The 20,167-nt window shown below is 40.9% G+C and overlaps 1 protein-coding gene across 3 annotated transcripts in view; it reads left to right on the plus strand.

Moving 5' to 3' along the window:
* Window positions 1-15,005, plus strand: part of GPR149 (G protein-coupled receptor 149) — a 29,203-nt gene extending 14,198 nt beyond the window's left edge. The window contains exons 4-6 of one of the 3 annotated variants that reach the window (XM_052804116.1): window positions 13,218-13,316; window positions 13,453-13,532; window positions 13,666-15,005. In XM_052804116.1, the coding sequence (XP_052660076.1) occupies window positions 13,218-13,316; window positions 13,453-13,532; window positions 13,666-13,693 (207 nt within the window). In that variant the 3' untranslated portion in view covers window positions 13,694-15,005. Of the gene's footprint in view, window positions 1-13,217 lie in introns of all 3 variants that reach the window. The other 2 variants (XM_052804115.1, XM_052804114.1) reach the window with 2 other exon arrangements.
* The last annotated feature ends 5,162 nt before the right edge of the window (window positions 15,006-20,167 follow it).

Raw genomic sequence — 20,167 nt, forward strand, 5'->3', positions numbered from 1 at the left:
CCCCTGTGACTGAGAAGCAAGTGGAAGGAGCAACATGGCATAAATGTAAAGCACATTAATGAAGACATATATTTCTTTAATACTGGTTTACATATTATAAGACTTTGGATTGATGTATCTTCCTGCTTGTCAGTATATGAAGAGAAATGTCACCTATTCCACCCCTCCCTGCAAGCTCCTTCCTACCATGTCATGTCCACTTTTCTCTTTTCTTTCTTTAGCACTTTCCAGTAAATTTACTCAGCCCTTTCACCTAAAAGCTGTGGTTTTGCCTCTGTTTCAACCCAGGGAAAATGAGCGCAAAAATAAAGCTTCCATAAATCTTGTCTTGCTGCAAAGCTAGCACATGGCAGTGGCTGTGCTGATGAAATGAAGGCAGAGGTGGGTGCAGTGCTGTGTACTAAATTGCAGTGTTTACAGGCAAAAATATCCTTTTGGGCTGCATCCTGAAGGTAGGGACATAGCTGTGTTTTTCCCATTATCACTAATGGAAGTCAAAAGGCTGAACCACACACCATGCCCTGGAAACGTGCCCCCTTATGTTTCTGCCCTACAAAGCCATCTTGTGCATTTCCCCCCAGCTCTGCTTCTATAGCAGGAGGTGTTCAGAGATGTTAAATGGTTATGGCCATCATGCTGATGGTCATACATGCTATTCTCTCAGTAACAAAGAAATGTTAATTTCCCTATTTTGCTACCCACAAACTTACAGTGTGTGTTGGGCAGATTGGCCCAGCGGCCCATACCACTTCTTAATATTAAAAAAAAGCCTCTGCGGCAAAGAACTTGCTGAAATCTTACTGGATTTTGGGTGATGATTTCCATCTCGTTTGAAGGTGGTTTGCACTGCTTGGTAAGGGTAAGGATCCAGTGAAAGGCTTTGCATCTCTGATAAAAAATTAACGGAGTAAGGAACTAGAACTGCTGGTCTCAGTGTTAGGTCAGGTACAGTAGGAAATAGTGTCTGGTGTTCTAGTATGACCCAACCATTCAGTTGCACTGTGATTAAGAATTAAAATGTGAAAACCTGTGTGCTTGGCTAAAACTTGGTCAACCACCTTGACAAAAGATAATTAGTTTCAGCTGAATGGAAATTGGCCGGCATTGAGGACTCTGTGGTTTGAGATTTAAACCTTGCCAATAACAACTGGAACTGGATCCTTGTGGATATGACTTTGCTGATTTTAAGGTTATCTGATTCACACAGTGGGATAAAGGCATAAGGATTTAATAGTTAAACACACAATCCTGCAATTACTGTGGAGGTGGTCCTCACTGACAGCCTCTTTACACACTGTACAAGAGATGAGAGTTGCAGGCTGACTTGCTGACTGCATGTCAGCAGTAGAGGCATGATACTGGAATAGTGTTAAAAAGTACAGCTTCCCCTGATAACTAACCTCTTACCTCAGGTAGTAAACTGGCGTTGGCTTTGGAAATTGGAAAGTCAGAAGCAGATGTGGGTAGGTTACCTTTAGCAACTCAAACTTTATCAAAATGGGGAAACAAATCCAACCATGTTTTACTAAAGTTTGTAAATAGCAAGGTTAGTCAACGGTGGGTCTGATCCAAAGCATCCCAAGTCCAAACATCCCAGCTTTTAGTCAGGTAAATATTCCATTATATTTAGTGGGGCTTTGTAACAGTCTGTGCAAAGCTTTCATTTGAAAAACTGCTGGTATTTCCCATGTCTGATGCCAGCAACCACTCCAGCACTTCAGGGGAAGGTAACTCTTAGCAGGACTGAATATTTTTCAATGCTGTCTGCTGAGAGGAGGAATAGCGCATGCTGGCTGGCCTGCACTGCTCGCTTGCCTGAAGTGATTCAGGGAAACAAGGGATAAGAAGTCTCTCCCTACATTACTTTTTTTCCACCCTCTGAGCAACAAGTGATACTTGCAGAAGGCTGCCCATTTTAATTTGTATTGTGAAACCAGTATTTTTTATTCTGTTATTTTCAGACCTTAAATAAGCAGTAAGAAAGGTATCAATTACTTTGATTTAGCTTTTTGAAGAGTAGGGTGCCAGACAATATATGTGATGCCTTTGATTTTCTGTTGAAGCTATGTGCTACTTGGAAGATGGCACTACCTTGGAGTGATAGTAATGATGCTGTAGCTGGTTGTCTCGTCATCGTCTGTTCTGTGAGTAAAGAGTTACTCCATCAAAGTGATTTCTGTGGAATAAAAGTGACATGAAAGGAGAATGAGGCAGCGGGTTTTATTTAATACCCATCTAGCCTAGCTATAATTGAGAGGGAGAGAAAAAATGGTACTTGTCATTTCTAACTCTTGCTTAGCTGCATTTTTGAAAGATACCTTTAACATTTCATAAAATACCAGTGTATCTCCCTTTCCTAAAGAGATTGAGTGTAAATATGTCATGTATTTTTTTGCCTATACTTAAGTGCCTTCAGGCAACAGAAATCTCCCAGGCTTGCAATATGTTACAGGCTTTCTGATTATTTTTCTTCTTTGACTTTATACCTTATCTATGGGTTGCCTCAAGCAAACTCTTTCAAGAGGCTCTCTGTATGCAACCTATTTATGCGCCCTGCAAAGAGAAAGAGAGGGAGGCTGTGTAAATTTTTTCACTTAGGAGTCGTCAGCCCTGTATATCTGGATGTCTGTGGTTTGAAGGTTTTTTAGCAGTGATAAATACACAGGATCTTTCTCACTCCAGGAAAGTTCTAAACATTCTAGTAAACACCAGGCACAGCATAGAAGCTGAGTTACGAATGGACTTGAAGATTGTATTTGCTTTCCATTGGCCTATACAACTGTACTGATGCTAATCTGCTGTGATGTTCTCATCTGGTCTCTTCCTGCAAGTGGTGTTCCCTTGGTTAGAAAATCAATGTAGCATTTCACCATCATCTTCTAACTTTGCTCCAAGTGGGACAAAGTGGTGCAGTCCTTGCGATGCTTGCTGACTCTCTGCTTGCAGTTAAACTGCAATTGGCACTCTGTTGAATTGCACAAACAGGAGAAATACTGACAGTAGAAACATTTGCCCGGGAGGGCAAGGCTGAATATAGGCAAGCTCCTAGCACTTCCCTCGTGCTGGCACCCGTGTGAAGCAGCTAGCTTCCTATGGCTGCTGTTTATTCTGTCTGGATCAGATCTGTTGCTTAAACAGGTTTTTATGAATGCTAGGTACAAGTATACATGCATGCATGGACTAGAGGAAAGAAATAAAAAACTGGGCTGTGGAGAAATAATGAGGATAAATAAGCCTTGTGGAGCTGACTAGTGACACTGTATGTCAGAGACTCTTACAGGAATCAGTCCTGCAAAGAGCTGCCACTGATTGGTATCAATGTTCCTTTTCTGAGAGAACAGACAATGCTACAAACAAAATCAATATCACACTGACCAAGGGATCCTTGTACATTGGCCCTAATGCCACTTAATGGAATAGGAGTTACAAAAGCAGTGCAATTTAGACACCTTCCAATAAAGCCATTACATTCTAGGCTGATATATTCTCTATTTTTAAAGTCTTGTGCTATTCTTCAATGTATTTTTCTTCATTATATTTTCCTAGTAAGCAAAAGCACCATTTCAGTTTAACTTTACAATAACCTGCAGCTCAGCAGAAAGCCTGTTAGTATGATGCTTGCAAATGAACTCAGAACTTTTTTCCAGGACTGGCAGTACACATGTCAAATAAACTTCACCAAATCTGATGAACAGGGTAAGGCCCAGTTTTGCAGCTATTACAAAAAAAGAGAATGAATGTCAGCAGACCATCCCCTGTGCAGAGTGACCGCCTCCTGGTAGCAGGGTGATGGAGAGAGCTCGATCAGACATCCCAAGCTCTGATTTCTGTACCCACCACATGCTGCCCGATAGACCTCTTCTCTCTTCTGCAATACTAACCTTCTTCAGACAGTTAATAATGCAATCAGCCCTGTCAGTCAAGACCATAAGAAATAGTTTTCAAACATTCATGGCTGGAAAGCTTTGGCAGATACATATAACTATGCAAAAGCCCTGTTCTTCAGAGTGTGTTATGTAGATTGCAGAGTTACACCTTTCTAAAGCAGGAAATTTCAGTTCTGTGGACACTAACACAGCTTTAATTGTGGTCCAGTTGACCTGTGTCTGTGCACTGGAGATGCAGGGGTAGAGCTATCTCTACAGCTAGGAGCGAGGTGGTTGCCTCAGTGCAGTGCTAGGCTCATTGTTCTGCTTTTAAAACCTCAGGTAGCTTCTCCGCCCACCTCTCCGTATGAACACAGGTGTACACATAGACCATGACCTTGACCTTCACTTGCATGGTTAGTTGTTGCCCACATTCACTGTACCACATGAGGAAACCACACAAGATAGAAATACAAGAGCCAGAATTAATTTGCCCAGGTAGCCACAGTGCTGGCAGTCTAATACTTTCAAGTGCATGACTTCACATTTTAAATGTTCCTCTAGTGTAGATTTTTAATATCTCTGTTTCTTGCACATACCCCAAATATTTATCTTCATGCAAATAATTAAAACTACACTGAAATTTTAATTCTGCGCACTCTTTCCTACCTGAAAGTGCAAATAAATTATTAGAAGTTGTCGTAAATATTTCACGCTGTGTTGTGAGAACAAACGCACAGAATTACATAAGGACCAAGTCTGTACTTGTTCCAAAAATCTTATTAAAAATAGCAAACATACAAATCAAAACAGACGTGCATTTTCCCAGTTGTTTTTGAAAGATCAGTTTAGGATGTGAGACAGGTGTCCTGAAGGCAAGTAGTTTGGTGAAAGCTAGACATAGCAGCAAATCCCATCAGGCAAGCCTGTTTCCATACTGAAGAGAGTTGTTTCTTGTAAAATCAGCTATTCTGTCTGTGAGGAAGACTATTTAAATATAATAGATTTGAAACAGCAAATCTTTACATGAAAATATAGATTGTTTGTAATAATTTTAGCGTAAGTAGGTGCAGAGCATCTGAACTTCTGTAGGACAGCAGCAACTAGAAATGACGGAGAGGCTGAAGCTCATGACAGATGACTCCCATGAAGGCCAGCAGTCAGGAGAGCCCTGGACTCATCTGAATGGCCTTAAAGCCGTCCACCTTCTGAGCTTCTATCTGTGCTGCACCCATACTGCAGGGGGTCACTAAAGGTGCCATATTAATTATTTGTGGAATATTAAAGGGCTTTCTGTTGAGCTCATTTACTTCACCCCACACAACTGACTACAGAAGTTCTGGTATGTGGATGGAAGTATTCTTACCTTGGATGCCTCTGTTGCACTTTCTGTTACTAATTTGCTCTAAATAAGGGTCTGTCCACATCGGCCAGGCCAATGACAAATACTGGGCTTCAGGTCATCTGAGGTGAGCTTGTCTATTCTTGTGTTATTCTATACCCTATTAGCTCTAAATTTACTGCAGTCAGCCTCTCAAAGGGCAAATCATTGCAGTAATTAATTTTACTGCATCTAATTTTTATTTTTAGGGAATTGGAAGACTAAGCCTCTATTTTAAAATAAACAGAAAACACATTGTCTCTGGAAAGAAACATCGGGATCATTACTGGAAGCATTCTAAAAATAGAACTTTTCAGCTAGAGCTGTATTCCACCAAAGTAATTAGGAATGCAAACTCATTAGAGCTTTATTTAGATTGCTAATATTTCTTTTTGGGAACGCAGCATGGCCCAGTGGAATTAGCATTGGACTGGGACGCAGCAAAACCTGCCGTCTGTTCTGGTCTCTACCACTGTGCCATTCTGTAGGCTTGGGAGAGTCACTCTTTGTCCTGGGACCTCACATCAGAGCTCTCCTACCTTTTCTAGAGATGAGATACACACTCTAGTATGATCTTTACTTCACTGTAACACTAATGTAACACCTATCTTATTATTCCAGGGCCTGTGATTCATGACATTTGAAAATTAGGAATCATGAGGGAGAGTCTACAAACTACCTTGTGCTTGAGTCCGTTTCCCAGACACAGGCATGTAGAACCAGTTGAGATGCCTTAGGGTGTCCCACTTGGCCTCCAGCTGCTGCTTCAGGAGGCTGTAGGTCTCCCATTAGTCCTCTGTTATATTTGAAAGTTTTTTGAGGATATCCCAAATCCTCTATGGCATCTCTGATGGCATTAGACAACCATGTCTGGGCAACTAGTTCAAACTTAAAATGTGTGAGTACGCAGCCTTCTTGCAGAGTCAGCAAGGGTAGCTCCTAAATTAGGTGTACTGGAGTATCTTCCAAACAAATTTTCCTCTTCCCCTTGAGCACGTAGGAATTCCAGGCTCTTAGGCATTTCCTTTCTTCCACCAGTTAACCTTTTTTCTCCACTGGCCTTTACCATATTGCAACAGCAATTTATTGTCTTTGAAATGAAACTGATCTGCGAGCTACCTGAGCCACCATTCAGCTCTGAACAGTTTATCTTTGCTTTCAGTTGCTAACAAGCATTGCCTAGCTAAGAATCCACTTCTGGAACAGAGTCAGCTTTGTTCTCAGGAGATGAAGTATTAAATGATAACCGTGTTTGGGGAATGGAGCTGTTCATGCTTTCCTTTCCCTGCTGTGCAGTCATCCGCTCCCTGAAACAAAAAATTACCAGGAAATCCTGGGAAGTGTGTGCTTATCCAGACTGGATGATGGTCTCTGCAGGTGCTAAGCACTGGAGAACTAGGACCACTGAGCTTAAGATACTTGTAACAGGATGAATCCAGTTACACTTAATATAAAATGCGAAAATATGTAGAAATGTTTGATACTTGAAATATTAATACCTTAGCCTTAAAGAATTTTCTAGGCTTCCTCTAGCAGAATAAATTCTTGACCACTTGTAAACTAGAGTTTTAAATTATTTTTACCATCACATGTAAATACATCAGAAACAGTATTCAAAGTTGATTGCAGTCATACATTCCCGACTTTTCTGTAAGCGCCCAGCTCTGCAAATTGCTGATCAGCTCCTGCGGACACTAAAGGGAAGCAGAGGGAATGCCGTACGCCCTTTGGAGGCACTTACCAGCATACAGAATGAGGCTCTGCTTTGGCAAGTGATGAAATTAAAATTTTCTTCAAGTATACTTGCAGCTTAATACCCCTTTATTAATATTTCACAAAAGTATAAGTATTTCATGGCAAACCAGGTAGAAGAGGGTGTTTTGCTTTGGTTTCTGCCAGTTTGGAAGGAGAAATACAATAACAGATTCTGTAAAAGTTACCTTCCCCTTTCCTGCCCTTCCCCCTCAAAAAAGCCATAGGGATCAAAAACTTATTTTCTGTGCAGGGAAGGCTGTGTAGTTTCTAGGTTCCATAAATGGCCGTAGTAGGATCATTTAAAAACTCTCAGTCAGATGGCTCTTGGTGGGCCCTTTCTCACTGCTTTGAGCATTTCCAAATTGAAACCTCTCTGCCAGGACCTATTGCCCAGCCGCTGTGGAGCTCAGTTACATCCTCTGCAGAGGCTGAAGCCTCCCCTATGTGACAATATCCTCCCTGGTGAACCTGCCTCAAACTCTGCTCAGGCAGCCGGAACAGAACAGGGGAGCCTGGTTTAAAACTACAGTGATTATGAGGAAGGTTTGCCTCATAGCAACAACAACTACTTTCTGTCTTCTGTGAAATCTGAAAGGTGGATAATTTAATTTAATAATGAAAGCATTTGCTTTATCAATTATGCAGAGATTTCTCTGCTCAGAATGCATCAGCACTCCTTAAGGAACAAGTACATTCGTGATTTATTTCATTGTAATTTTTTGTCTTTGCTTGTGAAATATGCATGTGCTGGTACATGTAGTTCTCCAGTGAAATCCCTGTCCCAGATTCTAACAGACAGAATAGCCTCCAGCCATCTCGGGCAGGAGCTGCACAGGGGGTATGCCTTGTGGTAGGACGTGATAGAAATAAACACTCTCCACAAAAAGTAAAACTAGGCAAGGGAAGGGCCAGCTCCTGTTGGCAGGAGCTCATGGCAAGCATCACGGCAGTAGAGATCCTGCAGCGTTCCGGCATGATGAAATGCGTGTGGATATATATTAAGCAACTTTGAAAATTACCTACTTGCTGTTTCTGTGATGCAAACCTGCAGAAAACAGTCCTCCAGAGGGATAGCTCAGATTTAGTGCTAGGCTGCAACTTTTATGAGACCTGGCAGGTATTTTGTGGTATTCAATTAAAGCTGGCCTCAGCATAAAGATAGTGATTTTGGCTTGCAGAATGTTTTGGTTGGAGAATGCCATGATTTTTTAAATTGAAACATTTGAGCATTTCCAAATTGAAACCTTTCAATCCTACCAGAAATTAAGAAATTAATTGTAAAAAGGTAAATATTTTATATACATATGTGTGTGTAAAATGAATAAATAAATACTTATATGTATTTATGCATGTGTGCAGGCAGAGAAAAAGTATCTCTAAGTGGATATAAGAACCAGAACAGACTTAATTTTAAATCTGTTGTGTTCAAGCAGATAAGTGTCTGATCCTTCCTTCACCTCTCCTAGCTGCGAGTGAGTAAGGTCTCAGAAAGACAAGTCTTCACTTCACAGGATCAGAATCGTTGATAGCAAGGCTGCCTTGTCCTGTGTAGTTGCCATGGATGCCAAACTGGTATGGGATGCATGAGAGTTAGAAAGCATGCACATCAGCTGTGGGGTGTCTTTGTGATAATACTACAAATCCTGGTATAAGTAATTCTGATAAAACAAACACAGTACTGGAGTTGTAGAAAAATTTCTACATTTTATTTAGGAGTAATGATAGTTTTATCTGTGTGTCTAATACACTGCAAAACTGCTGAGACACAAAACCTGCAAAACGGCACTTTGAAAAGATAGGGTTTTCTTTTATTTCACAAAGCTCTTTTACCTTTATGCTAGTGCCTGATTCCTGCATGCATTGTCAGGATACCATCAAAACATTGCCTTTCTGAAGAAGATCCAAGAAACAAGTGGCTGTAAGTTTTCTGTCCGTTCTTAAAAACATCTGTGTAGAAGTGCTTTAAAAAGAGAACACATAGCATAAATTGTGTGGGAAGAGTTAATGTGTGTATTTCTTTTAGAAACTAGTTTTTCTTTTAAATACAGGAATACCAAGTGTGTGGGCAAAAGAGCGTGGAAAGAGCCTGGTGGAGCAGTACCCTTTCAAAAAGCATTTTGGGCCCAGGCTGTGGAGAGTGAGATGGCAGATGTTCAGAAACAGCACAGTGGACCTCTTTCTATTTTCACTGAAGTAAAAATGAATCATAACCCTTTTACAACTGTGGATGCTCTTGTTCATGCTGAAATAACGCAGAGATGAGAAACAGGAACCTGGATGGATGAACTGAAGGCCACTGTTAAGCATTACTCAAATTGCTTCCTATTCCTATTGCTTTAGAATTAAATTGCATTGTAAGGCTTAAAATCAGAAAGCTGAACTGTAGGTAACAATGGGAGTGGAAGATAAAATACTTCTTCAGAGGATGCACCAGTATAGTCTGGTTTACTAGTAGATTGCTATTTATTGCCATGGATGTGTCATAAGAAGCAAAAATGGATATTTAATAATGATATCAAGGACAAGATAAGGGTCACATTCTGTTTGCATTAATAGTAATTTATACTGAAAGTAATTGCAGTAATAATCAATTTTACCTGGCTATACATAAAACCAGAGAAATGCATTCTTCCATCTTTTGGGTTAACAGTGGTTTTATTTATAGCATTTTTCTGTTGGGCTGCTTGACTCCAGAGCAAAGCTTGCAAAGCAAGCACAAGGTGGGTGACAGCTCTGAACCCAGGAGGGAGTCTGGCTGTGGTGTTTGGTGCCCTGTGCATCGCTAACGAGCTGAGGGGCCAGATCCAGTTCTTGGTCGCTAGCCGCTTTCTGGCTCTGGTGCAGAGTCCTTTCAGGTACTCTAGCTGGAGAGGAACAGTCACCATCTGTGGCCGCAGCATCTCCCCTCCAGCGTGGAGCACAGAAGTCTTCCTGGGGCTGTGGCACTTTCAGGCCAGCCAAGGTAGTGCTAGTTCCCCTCAGCACTCAGTGAATTTACAGTTCAGCGGCTCTGATATCTCTCGCCTTCCCCTGTCATGAAATTCCAGGGTTTGATTTAATTTTTGATAAACTCTGCTTAAGTTCTGTAGTGTCATGAAAATGCTGCTTATTTTTTTTCAGTAATTAGTTGGACTTTTTTAAACTTTGAACATTTTGCATTGTTGATGAATAGGCTTGTTTCTCACACATGTACTTCGTCAAAGCTTGCAGTTAATAGTGTAGTTTCCTTGCAACTTGGTTGCTGCACTGAGGGAGTTTATTCTGTGATTTGAAAGCTGCTTCCTGCGAGGGCAGCAGTTACTAGGCAGGCGTCTGTCACAGTCATGAGTGCATGGCATTATGATGCACGGTTTGCAAAGAGACAAATGGATTCTCTACTTGTAGAAACAGGTGAAGGTGTCTGTAATTGAACAATATTTCTACCGGAATTGGTCTAGTGGAAAATGACGTAGTTTACTGGCTTCCTGGTTAGTGACTGGGAAGTGGCATAGAAGACTTGGCATATCCTTTTCACTTCTAAAAGTAAATACTGATTTCTCAACAGAAAACAGACTTTCGGAAAGAGCCACTAAATCTGTGGTCATTGGAAAATTTCTCATTCTCCACAACTGGAGTATTCATTCCAGTGAGTGAGGATTACTCATTCTCCCTTCAGGTGCCTCAGACATATCCTCCATCTTCTTGACGTTCAGTCTGACAAATACATGGTCTTTCATTAAGTAGAACGTAAACCTGCACTGAAGGAATCAGTTCTTATTTAACTTTTTTTTTCATACTCTTTAGATGTCTTTCTGTATAATCTAAGTGGTGTTTTAGACTGTTCTTCAGATTCTGAGCTTGATTAACAGCCAGAAATGCAGACACTCCTAACGGACCCTGCAAAGGACTTTAGTGTTGATTGCAGAAACTAGTAAGGAGGCTGGAAACAGAACTGTAGGGCTTGTCTCCAACAGAAACACCATTCTAAATGTGCGTTACCAAAATTGGTAGGTATCCGGGCTCTATCTATTGCAACATCCAAGACGCTAACCTTGTGTCTGTGCTGCTAGAATAGTAGGCTTTGCCCACTTGATCTTACCCAGAGCTGGATTTCTTGCTCTGTCCTCTCATGACATTAGGAAGCACCCGGGATGGAAGACAAGTGGACAAGAGCTTCCTCAACCTGAGAAAACAGTTATTCTCACATCTCTCCTTCCCTGGAGGAGTGATCCTAATCATTAATTGCTACAGAAAATGTAAGTGCCAACACCTAACTGCTTTAAAAAAAACCTCCCTCGTCATTGCTTTGAAACAAAGGCTGCTGGTGCTTACTTTTAGGAGAGCTACCATTGAGGGAGCCCCTGTACCCGCCATGGCTCTGTACTCGAACAGCAGCAGCCGGGAGCTGGCAGTGAGCTGCTGTCATCTAACATTCACCAATCTAGGACCTTTGGCGGCTTGATGCACAGCACGATAGCTGCCTCTGTAACTGCACATTGGAAAAACACTCGAGGACCATTTTTCTCTGACAAATCTATTAAGGAGACTAATACAACTTTGATTTCCTTCCAGCAGGGCAAGCCAGCTCCTAGGGTTTTGTCAGGCAAATTCCTTTGTCAAAGGACCACATTAAGTCACAGTCTGGCAAGATTTTTCTACGCAATGAAACCTAATTTCCTCTTCATGCTTTTTAGTGAAGGTGAGGTAATGTGGCACTTGATTTAGCTGTGTGGTTGTAAAGTTGTGCCTAATTCCATAAAACTCTCATCACAACAGCTTCCTTTAGCAATCAGCAAATAATTGCCCTTCCCAGCTCCCTATGAACAATTTCACCTTTCCAATCGGTATCCTAAACCTCTCTGTTTTTACTCACTTTCTCAATTTTACTAGAAAGGCAACATTAATCGGAATTGGTCCAAGTGGAAGGGGTCCTTTCAGTGCTGAAATAATGCTAGCACTTCTCCATACTGCCAATTATTAGACCTGGTCTTTCTGTCACTCCTCCTTTTCTTCCTCTCTCTCTATTCACACAGTTTGCACAAGACAAATCAGTATCCAGGAGGACAATATTGGAGCTTCTGCTTCCGAGGGTGAGCTCAGGGCATCCCCCTGTAACTTGCCTGGGAAAGACTGGTCCTTTCCAAAGCCCAGGGTTTCTGTGGTTTGTCTCTTGGTTGCAGGTAGATTAAGCACAACACTCACAAACGAAGAGGCATATCCTGCTCTTCTAGACAGCTGTCTCCCTCTCTCATCTTAGCCCTCCCTTGCATGGACAGGAAGAAATGTGAGTGCTATCCAAACTCCTTAAATGCCTCAGACTTACACATCCTGATAAATCAGCCATCTGTCATTTTTTCACCTCATGCATTGATTGCCGTAATGTTGTTTCTTATTCCCAAATCATCCAGAAAGTTAAATGCTACTAAGGAGGGTCTCTGTGCATGTGTTAGTGTGTGTGTATAGAGGAAGGACAGGGGAGGCTGAGGTTTGGGCTGGTGATTTGCCCTGCCAGGCAGCAGCAGCAGGAGGTAGGAAGGAGTGATTGGGAGGGGTAGGAGTGGTGCTGTAAATCCTTATTATAGATTTCAAACTGACACCATTGAATGAATGTTATTTCCACTATAAAAATAAAATGCACAAAAGAGTTCCTTGAATAATATCTGACAAGTTGTTTTAGAAAGTTCAGCTTGGTAGCTAAGCCATCTAACTTTAGGCACCTAATTTAAGTTAAGACTAATTAAGACAGGGTGCCCAAGGGAGACAGATGTTGTCACTGTAGGTTCCTGGTTTTGAACAGTCCTCTGGTGTCATTTCTGTCCTTTTGGTCACTGTATGAGAAACTTTAGGAGATCAGTATCTTGATCTGATTGAAGCAGAGTGAAAACACTTTCAGAAGTGCCTGTGAGTACTAGCTAGAGAGGTGCCTGCTAGTGCTGGCATCTCGTTGTGGACTGGCTGCAATGAAACATTAAGTGTAGACTATTCTAATAAAGTGTGAGTGTCCATAAACTAGCTGAGTCACAGTCACTTGGGACTTCACTTTTTATACTAAAGTGTATCATTATAAAACACTTCTTTCTACTCTTTAAAGTCATAAATACCAGGTTTCTAAAATACTGCAAGGAAAAGTCTACAACAGTAAAATAAGTTAACAAACTAAGCATAATTGTTTTATTTATAATGGAATCTAACTTCAAAAATTAGCATTAGAAAAGGTCATTCTTTCTCTTTTTCAGCGATCAGGTGGGGCCTTAGCTATCCCTCTGTGTGCATTTCAAGGAACTGTATCTCTTCAGGCACCCACGGGAAAAACTCTCTCTTTATCTACATATGAGGTAAGCACTGAAGGGCAAAAAATAACACCCACGTCAAAGAAAATTGAAGTATATCGATCTAAAAGTGTTGGTCATGAGCCAAACCCAGAGGAGTCTCCTAATACGTTTGCTGACACAAGTGTTAAAATTCATTTAGAGGTACTTGAAATTTGTGACAATGAAGAGGCCCTGGATACTGTGTCAATCATCAGTAATATCAGCCAGTCCTCCACACAGGTAAGGTCTCCATCCTTACGTTATTCACGGAAGGAAAACAGGTTTGTCTCATGTGATTTAGGGGAAACTGCTTCCTACTCCCTCTTCATACCATCAAACAATCCTGACAGCGATATTAACATATCAATTCCAGACACTGTCGAAGCTCATCGGCAGAATAGTAAAAAGCAGCATATGGAAAGAAGTGGTTATCAGGAAGAAATACAAATGTTGAATAAAGCTTACAGAAAACGAGAAGAAGATGGCAACAGCAATTAAAAGGCATTTAATCTAGACATTTAAACTGATTTGACAGACATTGGTCCTCTTGACTCAAGTTACCCTAGCAAATACAATGTCAACTGTTTTTTCCTAACATATAAATTAATTTTATTTGGGTACACTGTTAAATAGATTAAAACTTCTAATGATATATGAATGGGATAACAAATATTTAAGTGCTTTACAGCTTTGCGTAGTGAATTTCAAGTTATTTATATATCTATCTATTTGAGGAATGTGTGTCTAAAAGGAATCCTAAATAAAGTCTTAAAACCCAGCTTTGGTTGCTTGTTGGCACTGGGTGATCTGTCTGTGGGAACCTGTGGAAAATGAGGGAGCAGCTCCACAGGTGTGAACTTACAACAGTTTTGGCTGACTTGCAATTCTGCTCTTACTGATGTGCCCAACTTGAAACATTTGTCTGAAAAAATGTAGCCCAAACCTAAGACTAGCTCATTTAGTTGACTAAGTAGAGGATTAAAAGATATGTAAATGGTTTAATTTTCTACTGCTCTATACATGCTTCATATGTAATACCTATGTAAGTGGCCATTGTATAGACCTTTGAATGTGGGTGGCTGAAATGTAAGCATGCACATTCTGTAAATATGACATTGTGAAACTTATGAGTGTTCTCATGGTTGACACTTCTTTGATCAAATGTGACAAATGTTGCTTAATTTTATGCCAGTTAGTCTGAAGAGTCCCCTTTTTTGCCTCCATGATCTCTTACCAAGTTAAGAAGTTTCCCAGCCTTACAGAATATTTGCAACTGCATCCAGATAAAGGCAGCATTTGAAATGTTTGAAGAGCTAGGATGTCAAAATTAATTTGAATAATTCTTCATGTCAGAGTTGTCCCAAGCAAGGAATAGTTTTACAACGTTGTCTTCCTCCTCAAGGCCCACGTGAAGCTAATACTTTTCTCAACACAACCACGAGAGTGGGTGTAGCTTGCAGATGGTTGCAGGAGTCCCACTGGCTCACAGAAAGAATGCTACTGTTTTTTCTGCCATATGTATTCTGTCAGTAAACCTGTCATCACTCCTCTTTGGATGGACCCTCATGCTTTAGATCTGAGTCAGGAGCTTGGGGTTACAACTGATTTGTGACTCCTCAGGAGAGGGGAAATGAGCTATTCAAGGTGGCCAAACTTAGAGACTGAGCTTAGACATCAACCTCAAGAGAGTGGTCTGGTTACCTAAATCAGGTCCCAACCCGTATCACCCTCAGGAGGAGCTCATTGCTCTATTGACTTATAAGGAACCTAGAACTAAGTCTAAAGCCAACCTAGAACCAGCGAGTACTCTAATTTGTGTCAAATTCAGACAAGCCAAGGCGGAAACAGTGAATGGAGTCCTCAAGTCTTATATTAAATATGCTGCATATGCTTGAAATGCTAGTGCATTTTGACCAAGACCTCTTTCTCTGGGCGTTGGTCATTCATTTCAGTTAAACAGAGGTAAATATACTCTCAGGACTTTCAGCAGTTTGATTAAAAATTACACTGCTTCTTTAAGGAATGGATTTAATTTCCAGTGGTATGCATGACAACATAATCATTTAGGTGTCTGCAGTCACACTGTTGTCCACTCAGTGGGAACACGCAAGGCAAAATAAGCACAACCCTATTCAGGATTCCTTTATGGGTTATGAACAGACAGAGCAAAAGGGCCAAATACTGCATCTCTTTGCACTCAGCATTCGATACAGAGGCATGAAAACAAGCAGACGACTTGCCTTCTCACTTCATCAACATAAATCAGGCCTGCCATCACTATCAGTGGGGCTGTGCTGGTGTGGTCGAAGACTGCAGGTTGCTGTGACGGAGGTGGATCACTCTGCAAGTTGTGCTTTCCATGTGCTGCCTTTCCAAGATGAAAACAAGGGCTCTTGTAAGATTGCCTCAAGGCTCTTAGTTCCACTAAGATGCTATGTTATATTTCAGATTTAACAAGAAACTACAGTAGAAGGAACAATCAGTGGTAAGTCTATCGAATAAATCTATATCGATACATGTAGAGAAGAGACACATTCTGCTGTCTCTGAGTACGTTGCTTTTCTTTGTGTTCTGTAGAAGGAATGCAGAAAGTATCTTCATAGCAACAGACACACTCAATCCAGATAAAGGTAGCAAAGTTGTGATGGAGGATGCAGTTCATCACAACTGTAGTTTGGTCAGGTGTTCTGTTTTCCCTGGAAGTGATTTGGACTATGTTAATAAGATTATGTGCTGATGTGTTAATCTCTGTTGGATGTATTTACAAAGGGTTAAAATTTGGAGACATTAAAATTCTGCATAGACGTGACCCAGAGCTTGACCTAATTGTAGAGTGTTGTCTTGCTGCTGTAATAAAATACAGGTAATGAATCTGTAAATTTGATAATGTACAAATGTCCGATTATTTTATTTTTTGCTCTGAATGACTCACATCATTAAACAATTTAAAGTGTCTGAAAACCCAAGTTGTAATTATTGAATAGATATCAGCTCCTTGCACAACGCACCAGAAAACTTGCTGTTTGAGAAAATTTGCTCCTGTTTTTTTTATTCACATAAGTGTTAAGGTGTCTTCATTTATAATTTGGACTTAATTTTTAAAACAATTCTTTTATAAGAGTTTTTAAGGAAATTTTTTTTCTTCCTCCTCTGTTGTTTTTCCACTGTCTGACCTTTTAATGTATTTCAGTCACAGCTTGACATTTGAGGGCAAAGTGTCAATGACCATTTGAAGGTGACTTGAAAGAGACCTCATCTCTGTTCAGACACCACGGCAACTGACTGAAAAAAAAACCCTTGGAAAATGTGACTTGAATCAGCGCCCAGGCTTCCCCTGCTCTTAGGACGTGGGTTGTTGAATAATGCAAAGGATAAAAAACAAGAAACTGGGAAATAATTTTGAGATAATCTTCGGTAAGCAGTGTATCCAGTGGGTTGGAGTTTCCTTACAGTGGCACTCATGTACACTGAGAATAACATTACATTAACAGAGTGACAAGAAAAATAAATCTGTAATATGCAGGGCCAGGCCCAAGAACCCCAAATGCCTCAAAGGATTGTGCTTCTTGAAACAAAAGATATAGCCAGGTGCTGAAATTTAAATTTTCTATACTAATCTTGATAGAAAATATATCTTACAGCATCATACTATTTCAAAATACAGTAATTTCATAAAAAATGATAAATGTTACTTATACGTTATTTTACCTTTATAGATTTGGGGTTGATGCATAGATTCTAGAATATGATTTCACTTCCCAGTATGTATCATTATAAGTGAGTGTTATGTTCCTCTCTCTTAATGAATTCTGCAGATTTCAGTGTCTCAGAGCAGAATAAATTCTGCTTTTCTATACTCCAGCAACAGCTCCTATAAGAATTGCAATACCCACATCTGTATACTCCTGTATGTTCTACACTCTATGTTTTATAAAACAAACTAATTTTAAAGACCTTCAGTCCCTGCACAAACAATCTTTACTCATGGAGACAGTCCTATTGACTGCAGTACTGCTAGTGTGCAGTAGCAAGATTTACTCACTGGATTGAGAGCTGTAACGTGGGATCCTCTTTTAGTCTCCCCCTTCTCAGTGTTTACCTGATCTGTTTTGTGTTTCTTCATTAGGAATTTGACTTCAAGGAATTTCACTTCAAAGTACTGAAAGGAGAACACCGTCTTCTGTCCTCTTTGAGAGCATGCTGCTGCGTAGAGACCATTATGTGCAGATGCATTACTTTACATCATGATAGTGTGCTACTGAAGTGGATGAAAACTGACAGTGAACAGTGGTTAAAAGGAGTTGAAAAGGCCCAGTAATAGGCAAACCAGTGAGATGATTTCAAGAAATGTATCTTTTCATACATATTAGAAAATTATCTTTACATGAATAGATGCACATTTACTATCTTTCCAACATCTAAATCTACAAATCTACTAAAAATATTTGAATTTGTAATGTTTTCTTTAGAATGTGTGGGGGTTTTGCAGTGTTAAAAAAGACATGGCTGAAATGCAGTAGCTACATGCATGCATATGGAAATCTCCTCTTGCACTAAAATCCCGTTTATTTCCAATGCGTGCCCTGCTTAGGTGTCCAAATACACTATCATGGGGAGATACTGGATCAAACAGAATGAATCTGTTGAACTCACCCAAGTGATTCAAGGTAACCCTAGAACATTTTTCTTCAGTAATTTTAAGGAGATACAACAGACGAAACCAGCTTTCTGACAGCTTACTTAGGCATGCAGAACCTAACACGAGATGGAACGGTGTGTCTAAGTCAAGAGGCATCTGAGAGTGTGGCCACACACATTGCTGACGGGGTACATACCATAAGCCCTGGCTGGTGGTACGTGTTACAGATGGTCACCAGGGGCCCTTTCATTCCAGGCTTTGCTAGTTTCAAATTAGTATCAGACACTTCTCCTGTCCTGGTGTATCTAAATAACAGAACTAGAGATAATAATCGCCCCAATTTATATTCACCTACAGGCTAAAGAGGGCCCAGAAGGCAAGCTGGTTTGTGTGTGGTTAATGTTGTGCCACTGACATGGAAGTTCATACCTGAGCAGCAGGATGTGTTTTCCCATCTAATATCCTACCCCCGCCACCCTTTTGGAAGGACTTGTGTTGTTCTCCCTCGTTTGGCCTGTATAGGTATGCCAGTGACCTCTTTCAACAGGGGATCTTTTAACATTTCCTAGATTTCTGAGAATTTTGTGCTAATTTTCTTTGGCTCTTTTTTACTCCCTAGTTGGTTGTCACTGTGAGGCTTTTGGAGAATGCTCTGCAGTTATTGTTAGTTTATGGAGGATGATAAGTGCAAGAAGTCATGGAGTGTGCTTCCCTACTCTGCATTAAGCCACAGATGCAGGATGAGGAGAGGAGAAGTAAGGAAGAAGTAGATTTCCTCCTAGATTTCTCATTTCTCTCCCACGCTCCTTCCTGTAATTTGCCTTTCAGATGATCTTCCTCAGTACCCTCCAGCCCTTGTACTCTCTGTTCTTGGTCCCCTCCTTTTCCCTCTTTTCTCTGGGTAACCTCACCCAGAGTTCAGCTACTTGCTGTGGTGATGACTCAGAGATCTTGCTCTGTATTCCTTACTGGTCTCTTTATTCAAATTAAAATCCAAGCTTCTCTGAGATGTCCTCATACCTGAAATTGGGTATAGCTAAAAAAAGACCACATGATGTTTCTTGCACGAACCCTCCTGTGCAAGACTGTGGCATGATGCTGTGCCATTTGGTAGATGTACAGATTAGCTCTGGGTGAGTTGGTGGATCCATACAGGACACTGCGGTGCACCACGGGTCTCATCTCCAGCGTGGTGCAGTTTTGTCCTTGGAAGAACGGGCCCCGTCAGCCATCTTCCACCTACTGCCATGATCACTAAGAAGAGCTCCAGTGGCTGCCTTGTCATTCAGGTCCATCACCTGAGGTGTCCGAGTAAAAGAATACAGATGTATGCTATGGTAGGTCATTGTGATTTTGGTTTGCATGTTTTAAGGCCATGGAAATAAGCATTTCTTTAAGCACGGAAAAGGACGAGCCTAGCAGCAAGACAAGTGGATGCTTGGATGCAGAAAGCATTTTGTGAGGGGAAAGGAAAAAGAAAATGCAGATCTTTAACTGGAGCACCTAGTTCTTATTTCTTTACATATCCAGCTGCTGGGCGTTGTTGGACTAACTGTAGGGAAACTGTAGGCAGAGAAAAAAAGAGAAAATTGTTTACTTTGAAAGCAGCAGTCCCTTTACCTGAAAGAAGTGTGAAAATCAGTGCATAACATTGTATTTCAGAGATCCGAATGCTAGCAATTTTTAAACAAATGTAATCATACCAGCAAGGAAGAAAAGGCAAAAGAATATGTAAAGAAGCGAGATTGAAGAAGCATTTATAGCTGCACAGTGGTATTCAAGGAAACAAAAAGAACAGTAATTAACCGTTGAAAGAGTAATAATTCTGTGAATAATTTAATTTAAAAGGTTTAGTTTCACACTCCGGAGAACTTGGACAAAGTATACCACGTGCAGCAGCAGTCAGCCAGCAGACCCAGAACGGGTACCTATGTAAATATGTGTATTCTACTTAAAAAAGAAACAACAGGAACACCCGTCTGGTACACAGAAAGGGTCGTAACCCCACAGGTAATGGTGGAGACCAACCTTTAACGTTTCCTTAAAATCTTGCCTCGGAAAGGGACCTCAGAACTTAGACGTGGAGATGGAAACGAGAAGAGATATTCGTGCAGGGTGCACCTGAGTGACATACCGCCGTGATTAGGTCGCCTCATTTAATCGCTGTGGCGCTTCGCTCCCCGCCGTGCTTCGAACGAGCGCTGCCGCCCTGACCTCGGCCTGCTGGCGGCCGGGG

Source organism: Harpia harpyja, chromosome 12 (assembly GCF_026419915.1).
Source record: "Harpia harpyja isolate bHarHar1 chromosome 12, bHarHar1 primary haplotype, whole genome shotgun sequence".
In the NCBI taxonomy this organism is placed as follows: Eukaryota; Metazoa; Chordata; class Aves; order Accipitriformes; family Accipitridae; genus Harpia; species Harpia harpyja.